We start from the raw sequence: 15,678 nt of genomic DNA, 5'->3' as shown, positions 1-15,678 counted from the left end.
CGACTAGGTAATCTAACCTCGCTTTAGCGCCTATATTTTCTACCCGTGTTTTTTTCCACTTTACTTCTATTTATTGTATCTTTTCCGAATACTAGTTTACTTCGCTTTTCGTCTTCTCATGTATCACTTTGCGTCTTCTAACTTCTAGCCCTTTCCAATCTTGCGTGTCGTCTCTTAGGTGGCTATCTTTAAAATCGCTCATTCCCCAGACTGATTTGCCTGTCCTGTCAAGCACAGGACTTTACGACGGGACCGACGATTCAGCTTCGGCTAGTTTCGCCAGGTTCCATCCGGTGGGCATTAGCAGGGTTTTTTACTGTCGCGGCACCCTAACCTTTTTACGGGGATAACGACAGGTTACGCGAACAGGCTTTTAGTGACGGTTGTGTGTGGGATTGGACAATAGGGTTTGTTACTCTATTTATTTTGTAACCTCGTTACAATTCCCGACACCAAAAACTAGTTTTGCGTCCCATAGTACTGTCCACGAGTGTTTTGGAATGTGCAGTCAGACTTAGGCTAGTTACATAGAAATCGAGGAGACCGCATTTTTTGTTTTTTGTATAGAAAAAGACGAAGTGTATTACCCAGTTTTCTAAAAATTCCTTACAAAATTCCGTGTCTGACAGACTGACAAATTTTCGAATTATCTTTTGACGGTAGCACAGTTAGTATCTAGATAAAGTTTAGTTTGGTTTTTAGGCTTCAGCGTGGTATTTAAACCGGCCTACTGCGTGCAAACTGGATGATTAAAAGCAAAACCTTGGGATTAAACATCCTTTCTAAGATTTGACCCATCTTTATCGACAGACTTCACAGCCAGATATTAGAGTACAAGACAGTTACGGGGCTATTGCAACAATCCTACTGACTGTATCTAGGAGCACTGCCTGGCTGAGATTTGAACATACGACTACTGGTTTCTTAGATCAGCATCGTATCTCGAAACCAACGAACTGGCTGATTGCGTGTGGTTAATTTAGAAGGTAAGCGCCTGCCACTGTAATAATTAAATTTGTTAGAAATTGTCAAAGAATAAAATTTTAAATAATCCGGCATAATCGATCGGCCAGTTAATCGATTATCTAATAATCGGAACATAAAGCAATCGATTAAAAAATAATCGATTATTTTAGCGAATAATCGATTAGTTCGATTAATCGAGAAGTAATCGGACATCACTACCGACAACATTGTGCAGAGAATGTGCGCTGAGCAGCGCGCATGGGGTGCCGTCGATAGGGCGGCAACGGCGGTGATAACGGAGTTGCAACGGCTAGAACGGTTGCAACGACAGGGCCTGACATAGCTTGCTAGGGTCAGTAATGGGCTGATTGGGCAGCCCAGGCCCTAGGTGAAGGGTAGTGGCGGTATGCAAGGGCAAGGGTGTTGTGTGAACCCACACACGCAACGGACAAGTCGGAGTGCTTCGGCACGTCCTCCTTCCTGAAGTAAAACCTAACGGTAGTTCCGGGAGGGGTTCAGGAACGGGCAGCAGGATAGTTTTTAGTAGGTAGGCGCATGTTGGCACCATGTGAATCCTATTCGGCACCGCGAAGGTGCTGTCTATGAAGATTTTCTCCCTGCATAAACAATACAAAAAAAAATATACATACATACATACATACATACATACATACATACAAACACACATACAAACACACATACACGCTTGCATAGAAGAAGCAGATGCACGGGGAAATTCCGGCAGAACGCGAAGAAGCGGAAAAAAAGGCGAAGAATAGGGAGAGACCCTAACCTCGCCGGATCCGGAGCAGAGGCGACGCTCTGATTGTTGGAGTGAAGGGCGAGAAGACGACGTATGCCGATCTCCTCAAGAGAATGAGGGACGAGCCGAAGCTGAAAGAGCTAGGGGAAAAGGTCGTGAAAACCCGGAGAACCCAGAGTGGCGAGTTGCTCTTCGAGCTCAAGAGAGACCCGGAGGTGAAGAGCGCGGCCTTCAAGGCGCAAGTCGAGACAGCGCTCGGTAGCGAAGCTCAAGTAAAAGCTTTGTCTCAGGAGACGATCGTTGAAGCGAAAAACCTGGACGAGGTCACAACAGAGGTGAAAGCGTTGCTGACAAGAGCGGAATACCTGGGCGACGTTCCAATGTCTATTCGGCTGCGGAAGGCTTACGGCAGTACGCAGACGGCGTCGATTCGTCTATCTATCGCGGCGGCAAACCGGCTTCTGAAGATGGACAGAGTCAAGATCGGCTGGGCGGTGGTTCCCACGTGAACCCAAAGAAATGGCGAGATGCTTCAAATGCACGGACTTTGGTCACCAGGCGAGGAATTGTCCGGGACCTGACAGATCGAAGCTGTGTCGGAAATGCGGCAATGAGGGGCATGTTGCGAAGGACTGCAATATGCAACCGAGGTGTATGATGTGCAAGGAAGACAACGACCACGTGATGGGAGGCTTTAAATGTCCGGTGTACCAGAAGGCAAAGGCAGCCCTACAATAATGGAGGTGATTCAAATCAGCATCAATCACTGCGACACTGCACAGCAACTGTTGTGGCAGTCGACAACAGAAACGAAGTGCGACGTTGCAATCATAGCGGAGCCGTATCGAATTTCCTCCTATAACGGTAACTGGATAGCAGACCGAGCAGGAATGGCTGCGATATTGGTGACCGGCAGATATCCCATCCAGGAGGTGGTTACAAATCGATACGAGGGTTTCGTGGTCGCCAAAATTAACGAAATCTTCGTGTGCAGCTGCTATGCTCCCCCAAGGTGGACGCTGGAACAGCTCTGCCGCATGCTGAAAGAACTAACTCAGCTCATTGGACGGAGACCGATCGTCATAGGAGGTGGCTTCAACGCCTGGGCAACCGAATGGGGAAGTAGATGTACGAACGCCAGAGGAGCCAGCCTACTTGAAGCACTGGCAACGCTCGAAGTAGAGCTGAGCAATGTTGGAACTACCAGCACCTTCCGCAGAGATGGCCGAGAATCTATCATCGACGTCATCTTCTGCAGCCCGTCGCTGAGAACCGACATTAGCTGGAGAGTGTGCGAAGAGTTCACGTACAGTGATCACCTATACGGTACACTATTGGCCAACGGAACCCCGTGGCAGCACAAACAGGAAGAATTCAAGACCGGCAGTGGAAAATGGAGGCATTCGACAAGGACTTCTTTGTCGAGGCACAACGACCAGAGCATGCGACACAACTATGCCGAGGAAGGTGGAGCCTAGAAACCGACGGTGTTCGGTCTACTGGTGGAACGAGTCACTCAACGCATTACGAGCGAACTGGAACAGAGCTATAAGGTGCTTCCAGGGAGCAATAAGTACCGAAACTAGAGAGGAAAGAAGAAGTGACCTCCGCGTTGCCAAGGCCGCACTGAAATACGCGATTAAGCAGAGCAAAACAAATTCCTTTAAGGAGATTTGTAGAGAAGTCGATTCCAACCCCTGAGGCGATGCACACCGAGTAGTGATGGCAAGGATCAGGGGCCCAGTAATGCCAGCCGAAGGATGCCCAGATAAGCTAAAAATGATAATTAAAGGACTCTTCCCGGAACACGAGCCAACGTCCTGGCCCTCTACCCCTTACCGGGTGCTAGAGGATGAGAACGCTGACGAGAGAAGAGTCTCCAATGACGAACTTGTTTCAATCGCGAAAGACCTGAAGATGAAGAAGGCGCCGGGCCCGGATGGGATCCCCAATGCAGCTCTTAAGGAGGCAATCCATGCATTTCCAGACATGTTCCGCACGGTGATGCAAAACTGTCTAAACGAGGGACACTTTCCAGACAAGTGGAAAATCCAGAAGTTGGTACTGTTGCCAAAACCAGGAAAACCACCGGGGGATCCAGCATCATATCGACCAATCTGCCTGCTGGACACACTGGGAAAGCTGCTAGAAAGGATTATCCTGAACAGGCTATCCATATACACGGAGGGCGAGTACGGACTGACACAAAGGCAGTTTGGGTTCCGGAAGGGAAGGTCCACTCTAGATGCGATCCGGACTGTCGTCGAGACAGCACGGAAGGCGTCCAAGCAGAAACGTAGAGGAAACCGCTACTGCGTAGTGGTCACTATCGATATTAAGAATGCATTCAACAGCGCCAGCTGGGAAGCCATCGCAGCAGCGCTACATAGAATGAGAGTCCCCGACTATCTGTGTCGCGTTCTGAAGAGCTACTTCACGAATCGGGTGCTAGTATACCGGACGAACCTTGGAAAGGAAACGACCGTGATCACGGCGGGTGTTCCACAAGAGTCAGTACTCGGTCCATCTCTCTGGAACAGTATGTACGACGGCGTGCTAAACCTAGAGCTACCAACGGGAGAGGAAATCGTCGGCTTCGCGGACGACATCGTGATGACGGTTACATGCGAATCGCTAGAGGAAGTGGAGGTGTTGGTGACTGAGTCAATCTGCAGAGTGGAGAGTTGGATGCAGAACGCGAAACTGCAAATAGCGCACCATAAAACGGAGATACTACTGGTGAGTAATCGGAGAGCAGTCCAACACGTGGGGCTTACCGTCGGAGAACATACCATAACCTCAAAATGCGAGGTGAAGCACCTGGGTGTGATGATCGACAATCGGCTAAAATTCAACGGTCACGTTGACTACGTATGCGAAAAGGCAGCGAAAGCCACTGTCTAGCATCATGCCGAATAACTTTGGACCAAGCAGCAGCAAGAGGCGCCTCTTAGCCAGTGTATCATCGTCGATACTGCGGTATGGCGGACCACCCTGGATTACAGCGCACCAAACCCAGCGCAACAGAGCGAAGCTGAGAAGTACGGCCCCACTAATGGCCATTCGAGTTGTGAGCGCGTACAGGACTATCTCATCAGAAGCTGTGTACGTAAGCGCTGGGATGATTCTCGTCGACATCACCCTGATGGAGGACTTGGTGTGCTATAGGCAAAAGGAGGTCAGAGGAATCAGAAAGCTGATGAGAGCAGAATCATTAGCTAAGTGGTAACAGGAGTGGCATACGACACAGAAAGGTAGATGGACCCACAGGCTGATATCGACTCTCTCGGTTTGGGTGAATAGGAAGCACGGGGAGGTGAACTTTTACCCGCGCCCTTATGCCCGGAATGTGGGAACGTGGAAGAAACAGCAGAGCACGTGGTTTTGGACTGTCCCAGATTTGCAGCATGGAGGGATGAATTGCCTTCCGGTCTTAACGTCGAAAATATGGTGGAGGAAATGTGTCGCAACGAGAGCATTTGGAATGCCGTCAATAGCGCAATCGCACGCATCATGTCTGATATGCAGCGTAAGTGGAGAGCGGAACAGCGAGCTAGCATCGTCAGTTAAGTTCTTTCGGATGAAAGGTGGCCTAGGGAACAAACCCCTCTGAGCCGCATATGACGCCCCAAAGCAACGCGATCCGGGGCGCAGTAAAACCCTAGAAGTGTTCGACATCTGAACGAAAATTGAAGTCCGGGTTCCGGTCCGGTCCGGTCCGGTAAAAAATCGGAACGAAATTTTTAGGTCCGATTTCGTTCCGGTCCGATTTAGCTCTGTTCCGGTTCCGGTCCGATTCCGGTCCGGAAGTCCGAAATTGTCCGGATGCAAAATTGACCAATTTTTAAAAAATGGGTAAATGTCAAAGGCAAAGCTTTGAATGTGTGGAACCTTCTGTAACTTCTAAACGCTAACCGGCCTCAAGCGGATCATTTAAAAAAAATGAAAAGGCGACACCATTAACTGGTGCTTCGTAGCTTACCTATCATGGAATGGTACACTTTGAGATATGAAAGTCAGCTTTTAATTAAAAAATTGTCTTTCAACCGCCAGTTTATGTTCTTTTTAATGAAAATTAACTTAAATTCGCGATTTTTTATTTTCTCAGGAAACTTCAAATCAAATTTTCCAGTTTTCTCGGACATCACTTGCTTCAAAAGTTTATAACTTTTGAACAATTTGTTTTATGAAACGGCAAAAAAATTCTCAGCCACTTAGCAAAAATACCAGTTGGAAAAAATATTTCTCATGGTATTTTTTCTACAGGAAAACTCCTGTAGAAAAATAAAATGACTGCAGTGAAATTTTTGACAGTAACAGACAAATGAATTATCAAATAAGAAAAAAATACAGTGGACTCTTGGAGAAGTTAAATCTCTGAAAAGTTAATTGTTCAGAAAAGTTAAGCGAATATTAGCTCCCATGCAACACTGCATTTTTGCCTTAACTTTTCGGAGAGTTTAATTTTTTTGGTTATCCAAAGCGTTCATTCACACACGTGTGTTTTCCTTTTATCTTTATTACTCCTTTTCCGATTTCTTGACGCCTTTTCACAGTTTCTCACAGAGTCTCATCATAAAACTGGGATTAAATTAAACTCTTGTACCGGACAGTTGTAGCAATAGTTCAATACGGGCACATACTTATCTCAGGATTTTTGATAACATACCGGAAAAGCGCAAACTTAGATTGAATTTTAAATGCAAAAGAAGGAACAGCAGGGACGAAAAATAAACGCGAACATTATCAAAACGTTGGCGTGGATTACGAAAAATCAAAAGTTAACTAGTATAACCGACTATTTTAAATTTACTGAAAGTAACTAAGTATTATTTCATAAAGATTTTTTGTTTTTTTTTTCTTTTTTTCGACTGAAGTTTTTGGAGCGTCTTAGTAGAATACGAAACCTAAAATTAAAAAAGAAGAAAACTTATCCAATTTAATCCTACTATGTATATTTTATTCACGACGGATACGTATTTCGCCTACGACTTGCAAGCTTCCTCAGTGTCTGTTTCCGAACTTCGGAGTTCGAAAACAGACACTGAAGAAGCCTGCAATTCGTAGGCGAAATACGTATCTGTCGTGAATAAAATATACATAGTAGAATCGAAATCGAGTTATTGAAAATCGGACGGTTCATTCAAAAGTTATTCAAACTTTAACACTTAAGCACCGTATATTAAACCGTTAAAACGTGTGAAATCAAAACATATCAATCAAATGTTGATTGTATTCAATGTGTGTGATGTATGTGTGCGTGTATGTATGTATGTATGTATGTATGTATGTATGTATGTATGTATGTATGTATGTATGTATGTATGTATGTATGTATGTATGTATGTATGTATGTATGTATGTATGTATGTATGTATGTATGTATGTATGTATGTATGTATGTATGTATGTATGTATGTATGTATGTATGTATGTATGTGTATGTGATGACAATTTGCAATTTTTCAATTTGCATTGAAATTCAAGAAAAGTGAGAAACATGTCAATTGTCTGAAGTTTTCAAAGCCTTTTAGTGGATTTCGAACTCTGAAATTAAAGAAAAGAAAAAATTTTTACCGACTAAATTCCACTATTTAATATTTATTCGCAACAGATACGTATACGCTTTGAAATAAGACACTGATGGAGCCTGCACGTCGTAGGCGAACTACGTATCTGTTGCAAATAAATATTAAATAGTGGGATTCAATCGAAAAGTTTTTTCTTTTCTTTGATTTCACATTTCAATTGTCATTTTCTTCACTTGCTGTTACTCACAATTATACAAGAAAAGCAAAAAGCGAAGAAAATCAGTTAATTTAAGCATGTAGGTGTAGTGGTGTAGAGGATTAAAATACTAGTGAGTTGATTTTTCCAAATAAATTTATACAAATTTCATACAAATTTTGCGCATTAATAGATGCTCTTTTCAATCTATAGATACTAGGGCTTAGAAATGTTATATGAAAAATAGGAAGTAAACGTTGCACGGTAGTAACTTTGTACGATTTGTTTTCGTTAAAGGACAGATGACTTATGTCATGTATCATATTTTAATAAATAAATCAAAAATGACAAGCACTGGAAATCATATCGATCATATTTCCCATTCTCAAGCATGTTTATGGGGCAGCTTTTGCACTATTTTTCGAACTCATCTTGTTTTCCTAACCCTGTAACATTGTAAAAACGATGCAATCAAGCTAATCAAGTCTATCTTTTCATGAAAGTACATACAAAAGAAGCTTAAGTTTTGATTTTCATGCAAAAATTATTATCTGAAAGAGCGCCAACTGAGAAAAAATTCAATTTCTCTTTTTCATATCTAATGCTCTATTCAGTTATTTTTTCTAATTCAGATATATTGCAAAATTGAAGCCAAGCAAACTAATAGTAAAATTTTGAGATTAATTATTTTGTTGTCGATATCCTTTTTCTTCAAAAGCGAAGTACAATAATAATTTTTCTGAACTCTTGTTTTTCAAAGATGCTAACTTTTGAACGCATGGTATTAATATCAAAATATAAAAAAATCTGCTATGAACACATATTTCATATTGTCAATTCAAAACAAGTTTCGTATGTGGCTCTGAAGCCCGAAAGTTAAGGCCGACCGATTATAAAACTAAATAAGGTGTTCATCAAGTAACATAAATGACGCTTACAAGTATTTACGCACCCAAGGAAAGAAAATATAATTGTTCTACGCAATACGTTGTGAATTTCACTGGCAAATAAGGATTTTGAGGAATACGGAACGGATATTTAAAAAAATAGTCAAGTTAATTATAGATGTTCCTGAGAAATTAAATAATAATTATTGTGGCAGTAGAAAGGCTAGGTCACGCCGCTAGGTGGATTAATTCGGGTTTTTTCATTATTCATCAATCTGCCCTAAAGTCATAAAATTCCTTTTTTGCAATTTTTTTACTGATGATAACGATGATGATGATGATGATGATAATAATGATGATAATGATGATGGTGATGATGATTTTTAGGTAAAAAAATTGATTTCATCATCGCAGGATTTATTTTTGTTTTTTTTCGCCGATAAAAGGGATATAAGAAAGGAATTTTGTAGCTTTAGGGAGGTTAATCAATGCTTGTCTACCTGGAATAATCATGTAGCATGAAAATTATAACATTTGGGTTTAAAATAAATCAGTGAAAAAAAAAATATTTTTTTTCACCCGGATAATCGAGTCTAAAAACCCGGATAATCGAATCCCCGGTTAATCGAATCCCCGGTTAATCGAATCCCCGGATAATCGAGTCCGGCCTGTAGTAGAAAGGCAAAACAGAGTTGGTGCGTTTGTTTGTAAGGGATAAACTCAAGACCGGCTGAACGGAATTGCATGATTCTTTCTCCAGTTGGGGTGGTTTGGCTTGCGTCATGTTTATATGCAAAAAAATTATGAAAATTTACGCGAAAAGCTGGAAAATAGTAAGAAACCGATATTTTACTTTTTTCGCCATTCGTCGTATACGCAATGTTTTAGATTACTATGATCATTATTGGTGTAAATCAGCCGGCGTCGCGTTCAATATGAAGCAGCGTCGTTGCTGGGCAAACAAACATGTTGATGAGGGTAACTTTGATTGATTAACTATGCCGGATTTTTACAGAACATCAGTTCGTTACAACTGTGTTAAACCATTAGTTATCTTTACAGAATCCTGAAACTTATTGCCAAATATTCATTGGAAACATGTGGAAAATGTTGATTTTTCAATTTTTAGCACTCAACAGTTAAGCTGACTGTTAATTTGTTTTTTGTAAAAGTAAACTCGATAGTTTTAGGGGTATGAAATGGGGAAGGCAAATGAGGAGCGTCCAATATAGCTCTAGCTATCCCAAGCCCCTACCTAGCGCCTCCACGTGGTCATACCCGGTAATGCTCTATTAAGTAGCCAAGCTAGGAGGTGCGATACTGTGTGGTTCCCGGCTGCCTGATCTCATAATCCAGTTTTTGGGCAGACAGTGGAGCCACACGATCTGGTTAATAGGTAAGCATAATATAAGTTATTTTAATTATTTTTTTCGTTTTAGCTTATGAAGCATTTACTGCTATATAGTGAAAACTTTGGCCAATACGAGTGTTAATACTGCACATGGATATTGGATACCAGAAGAAAAATTAAATTAATTATTAGAAGCACTTATGGAAACTAAAAGGACGCAACTCTATTCCATTCGAAGGACTGCTGGTGAGATTGTTCTATTTTTACCCATATATACCACATTTCATAAATAAACTAGAATCGGGAAGAGGGAGGGACCATCAGAGCACTTGTTTGAAGCGGTGGGCCTAGGGAGAGAGAAACAGTCAACTTTCTAGGGTTAATCTTGGCCCGATTAACAACACATCGTGGATAATGAGCGGGCTCTTCTCCCCACCTGCTGGAGCCATTCTGCATTAAGACGGTTTATTCAACGATTGACTCAGGTGACTTAGCTCCTGGAAGGAGATTCTCTAAATCCCTGGTGCGTGTAAGTGATGTTGCTTATCGACCAATTCCCTTTTGGCCCTTCATACAAGTGTTGGGAAGCATGAACAATCGTTGAATATGTTCAACTCTTTTTGACATGATAGGCTCATTGCTATGAACGGATGTTCTGCTAAGGCAGGTGGTAGTACCATATATTCATATATTCAAGTAAACTCGATAGTTTTAGATTATTAGACAGGTGTTACGCGTACGCTATTTTGGACATTTCCAGTTGATTGTGCCTTAAATGTCCTATACAGGGCTTGAAAAGGGATCGCAAGTTGAATGTGACTGCCGTGAATGCGAACTTTCCGCATTCAAACTCCGCTTTTTGAACGATCATTTGACTGTTTTTCTTATCCAGTCAATTTGCCGCTTGCGCTGCTGCCGTCTTACAATTCATGCGGCATCTCAGCAAAAGCAAACAGTCAATCTCCCGTTTTGCTTTGCGCTTTGAGAGTATAAACTGCAAACTGACTGGAAGCATACGGTGACGTATTTTTTCGTTTCTCTTTTTGTCTCCAAATCGGCTGCTCACAGTAATAGTTTGTCACCCGGACGTCGGTCCGACGCTAGCAAAATATTCGTTTGTATTGGACGGAGTCCGGCCGACTTCTTCCATGCACATGTAGTGGTTGTTTTTTGTAGTATTGAATCATATGATTGTGCGGTTGCTTTTCGTTAGCGTGGTGATTGCCAGTCATTTGACTGTTTTGCAGTCATTCGCTGCTCCAAACGGTAAAGGCAACTTGATCGAAACGAAAATGTCAAAAAGCATTAGAACGCGTTCATTCTGTTGCGTGCATTCGGCGTTTGACTGAGCAAACTGCCAGTTGTGTAATGCATAGCGTTCGTATTCCACCTCTAAACGGACGGTGTGAACTTGAATGCGCGTTGGTGTGACTGCGGTAGAAAAAAAGGATCGGTCGAAGCCCTGGTCCTATATAGACTACGCGTAACGCTTGTCCAAAATACATAAATCACCCTATTTACATTTTTTGAAATTGATTTTGAAGTTTGTTTTGAAATAATGAACATCTTCATGGCGCCGCTTTTGGATTGGAAAATTAGCTCTGGTGTTACCAACTATGTATGTCAAAGGGATTTGTCTTATATCGAGATAAAAATTGGCTTATATCGATGTTGTTTCAAAACGAGTTTGTCTTATATCGAATTTTCCCTGTAGACCTTTTAACTGCAGAAAGTGAAAAAATAATGCAGTACTCTTTTCAGAAAGAGCATAGATTACACTTAGCTCTACAAAAGTTACATACATGACATTTATAGATTTTGCTTCTATGAGGCAGTACAGTCCAATGAGCGTAACTGAGCGCTGCAGCCTTGTTTGTAACTAAAATTAAAATTGAACCCCTTTTTAGATTATAATAGATTTGAATTTGAATTAGGACTTGAACTTTAACTTAGTTTTATATGAAATTGGGCTTAAAACTGTACTGGAAATTGCACTTGAAATTAGACATGAAATACGGATTGAACTGGGATTTGAAGCAGGACGTAAAATTATTCTTTAAATAAGACTTAAAATTGTATTTATATTGAACTGACATTGCGCTTGAAATTATACTTGAAATTTGAATACGAATTGGAGTTAAAATTGGAATTGAAATGGAATCCACAATGAGACGTGAAATTTGACAGGATATTGAACTTGAAATTGGACTTGAAATTTGAGATGAAATTGGAATTAAATCAGTTTTGAAATTATGCTTGAAATTGAACTCACATTGAACTTTAAAGCGAATTTTAAGTTATGCTTGAAACTGAACTTAAAATGAGACATGAAATTAAACGTAAATTGGACTTGAAATTGTACTTCAAATTCGACTTGAAATGAGACTCGTATTGAATTTAAAATTCATTTTAAATTTGAAATTTGATTTATAATGAAATTGTACACTCAAGTCTTTTTTTACACGGTTTGCTTTTTCCGATTACTCGAAAACGGTGCAGCTAAGGAACTATTTACAATATACGTGAGGAATGTCGAGCTACTCCCAAATGTATTGAGAAATAAATGAATGGTCTCTAAGTTACCCCGTTCTTAATACTCAAAAAACTAAACCGCGTAAAAAAGTACTTGAGTGTAATTGAAATTGGACTTTAAATTTTACTTGAAATCGAGATTAAATTTTTTTGAGAAGGTGTCCCAGAATGGGCACAACAGTGAAGAATTGCATATCTCGCGTAACTTTTCAAAAAGACCTAAGTAACATTGAGAGATTCTCTTCGGTGTCCATCTCTTCTGATTATTACGGTGACATAAATGCATTCCAACAAAAAATTTTCTTCACGTTTAGCTAGATAGTGATGCTAGCAACCGATTCATGCAAAGCTGGTGTTTAAAAGTGCATTTGCATTGCCGTGGAAGGTGAAAGAGAAGAGGCACAAAGAGAATCTCTCGTTGTTACTTAGGTCCTTTTGAAAAGTTACGCGAGATATCTTCTACTGGACTTAGCATAAAAAAGGATCATCAAATAATATATGCGAAAATTGTTCTTTGTATGTGGGATCACAAGTTACAGTGGTTTCACTATACCGATGCTCTTGAAATTTTAAACAACACAAGAAAACAATATTTATTATTCATGGGATGTGGATCCTTTGGATCATTGATGTTTATACAGTTATGTTTAATATGAGCAGTTCATCTCTATAGAAGCGGAGTCCGCAACTGCTAAAGTTTTTACTTTATTTAATTCATTATTTCCTAGCGTATGAATACGTGATTTCATCGTATCTCGGATCATAATGGATTCAAAATTGATTTTTTACATTGTTTTTAAAATTACAAAGGTGGCGTCACTATAAATACTGCAGCTTGAGAGCTACACGTCGGATTGACACGTGTCATATCCCAAAAAATCGTTATACTTACAGTATAGACAGCTCCAACTTTGTTAACAATAACTAGAGTACCATCGAGTAAAAATGTACTATCGATAGGAGCAGAGTCATTTCCAAACGGTAGTCTAACTGCTTTCTCAATTAGCTTGCTCACTCTGATGCTTCCATGAATTTCCCAAAATATAGCTTGAGGCTTGTTGTAGGCCAGCTGGCATACGGCAACCGATGAAGAAGGACTACAGATTATTCGTTGCTTGTCACTGTGTATGCCTGTACTTTTCTTTATCAGCATTTCTTTATTTCTCCATACATGAACTTCGATAGAATAGTCAGGAATTCCGCTTAGAGCAATCAAGTACTCTCCCTCCGAAAAACATATTGAAATGTAACTAAAAATATTTTCACCTGAAAACGAAACATTCGATATATGTTATGCCTTTATGTTATATGCAGTGTTGGGCACCGCCAATTCGCTAATTCACAAACCGACACAATTTGCTCGATAATCGTGGAAATTTCGCCAATCACCAATCGCAAACTGCAAATTAACAGTCACTGTTTATTTTTGAACATATCGCAACAACTTGCATTGTAATCTATCACTGTACAAATTAATACTAATTTGTATATATTACACGGCTTTTCTTAATAAAACTAAGATCAAAGCCTATTTTAATGAATAAAATGCTTTACAATTTATTAATTTAAAAAAAACAGCTGCACTTCATTTGGAATTATGGACCAGCCACAATTCGGCTAGTCTGAATATAAATTATAAAGTGTAATTAGCGTTTCTCGATAGGTCAGTTACCGAATTAGCGAATTAGCAGTGCTCAACACTGCTTATATGTTTATAGGAATATGATTAAATAAGAGCTGTGTTCGTCTACTAGGTACATGCTAATACTAAACCTCCTTGCAGAATGTATAAAACAGAATTGTTTGGATAATCATTGATGAAAATTCTAGGGCTTATGCATTTCTCTGCAAAGGCGTATATGCTGAAGCTCTTATGGCCCGTTAAGCATGATACACCTTCTCCGCTGGTTTTGTCCACTGCTCGGTAGTAGCTCTCGGTTTTAGTTGTTAAGTTCCATAATAGAATATGGCTGCTCATTCCCACTGCTAATGCTTCATTGCTAACAAAACATGCCGAGTGAAAGTCGTTCACTTTTATCCAGCTGAAATTATATACAAAACTTGAATATTTTTCGAAATATCTAAACTACCGAATGCAATACTTGGTTTTTACGTTCGTGGTGTGCTTTAGTGACATGTTGGAAATGAAATGGTGAAACATTTTGCGTCACCATGGCCCCATCATGTTTCCAAATATAATAATCGTTGCTATAGCATCGCTACCAAGGAAATGTACCTGGCTATGTTCAAGACATGGTTACTGATTTCAGATACAAATGGAAAGGCACCGAATTTGGTATTACAGGTATACCTCCATAGTACGTACCCTCGTTAGTACGTACCCTCGATATTACGTACCCTCCATAATACGTACATTTTGCCTCGATAGTACGTACATTTTCCAGCAATGATTTTTTTTTATTTTCTATATAAAGCAGAAACTTTTTTATGAATATTTATGAGTCAATACAAGCAAATACGTATTCAATAATTCTAAATATTTGAATATCAGTTATTTCTGTTATGTAAAAACCATTATTTTAGAATTAAAAACAGTTTCTAAATAGTAAATTAATCAAATATACGTTCTAAATAACAGTTATTTTTTAGCATTCTGACTTTGCAGATTTTTGCTCAGGGAATTAACCTTTTCTGTGATGCACAATCTTTCCAACTGCGATGGGGGGAACAGTAGGTAATATTATATTCGTTTGTTTGCAGATACTGGTGTTCGTCAAATACGTGTAATACGATTACTACCCATAAAAGCGTAACTGTCCCGTATGGACAAAAGTGAAGTGTGGAAAAATGAGACTGCAAGCAACTGACTAATTTATAAGTATATATGTTGTGCGTCATTATATAAGAATTATTTTACTTTCTTTGGAGGAAAAATCACGTTGCGCTAGTAATTAAACTATCCATATTAATTTTGTTGTAAAGCTAAACACAAATGAATATTTTTTTTCAAAATTTCGAAGATTGGTCAGTTAGAGATTCGAACATTTCAGCTTATATTGACAACTATGTACCAAACCTTAACCTCGATTTATTCGATTAAAATATTTAAATTTTGAATTAGAGAGAGAATTTTGCAAAAAACTAAATGTTTTTGGATTCCTTTTGCTTTACTTTTCAACTATTTTTTAACATTTGTTGTATTTTTTCTAAAATAATTTTAAAATAAATAATTGCACAAAGAACCAATTGAATGGTGCTTGGGAGTAGCATGACATACTCGTTGTGCAATTTCTACTGATTCAATACTTTGAAAATTGACCAATAATGTCGCCGGCCACGACCAAAAGGCTATACTACATGGGAAAAGGAAGGAATATTAGTCCGATACTTGTTGTTGCTAGAGACCGCGAGTACAACTGCATCTCCACAAGTATCACGGGATAGGATTTATGTTAGTAGGGGAAGGTACAGATCAGGGTTCATTTTGGTAG

At 39.8% G+C, this 15,678-nt stretch overlaps 1 protein-coding gene across 1 annotated transcript in view; it reads right to left on the bottom strand.

Annotated features, from left to right (window-relative positions):
• Nucleotides 1-14,363, bottom strand: part of LOC128745793 (cilia- and flagella-associated protein 43) — a 70,455-nt gene extending 56,092 nt beyond the window's left edge. The window contains exons 1-3 of the mRNA XM_053842869.1: nt 14,329-14,363; nt 14,000-14,268; nt 13,119-13,492 (exon numbers count right to left, since the gene is read on the bottom strand). Coding sequence (XP_053698844.1) covers nt 13,119-13,492; nt 14,000-14,268; nt 14,329-14,363 — 678 coding nt within the window. The remainder of the gene's footprint in view (nt 1-13,118; nt 13,493-13,999; nt 14,269-14,328) is intronic.
• Between the last annotated feature and the right edge of the window lie 1,315 nt (nt 14,364-15,678).

The sequence above is a fragment of the Sabethes cyaneus genome, chromosome 1, assembly GCF_943734655.1.
Source record: "Sabethes cyaneus chromosome 1, idSabCyanKW18_F2, whole genome shotgun sequence".
Lineage (NCBI taxonomy): Eukaryota > Metazoa > Arthropoda > Insecta > Diptera > Culicidae > Sabethes > Sabethes cyaneus.
The sequence above is the reverse complement of the archived record's forward strand: the minus strand, read 5'-3'. Positions and strand labels throughout refer to the sequence as shown.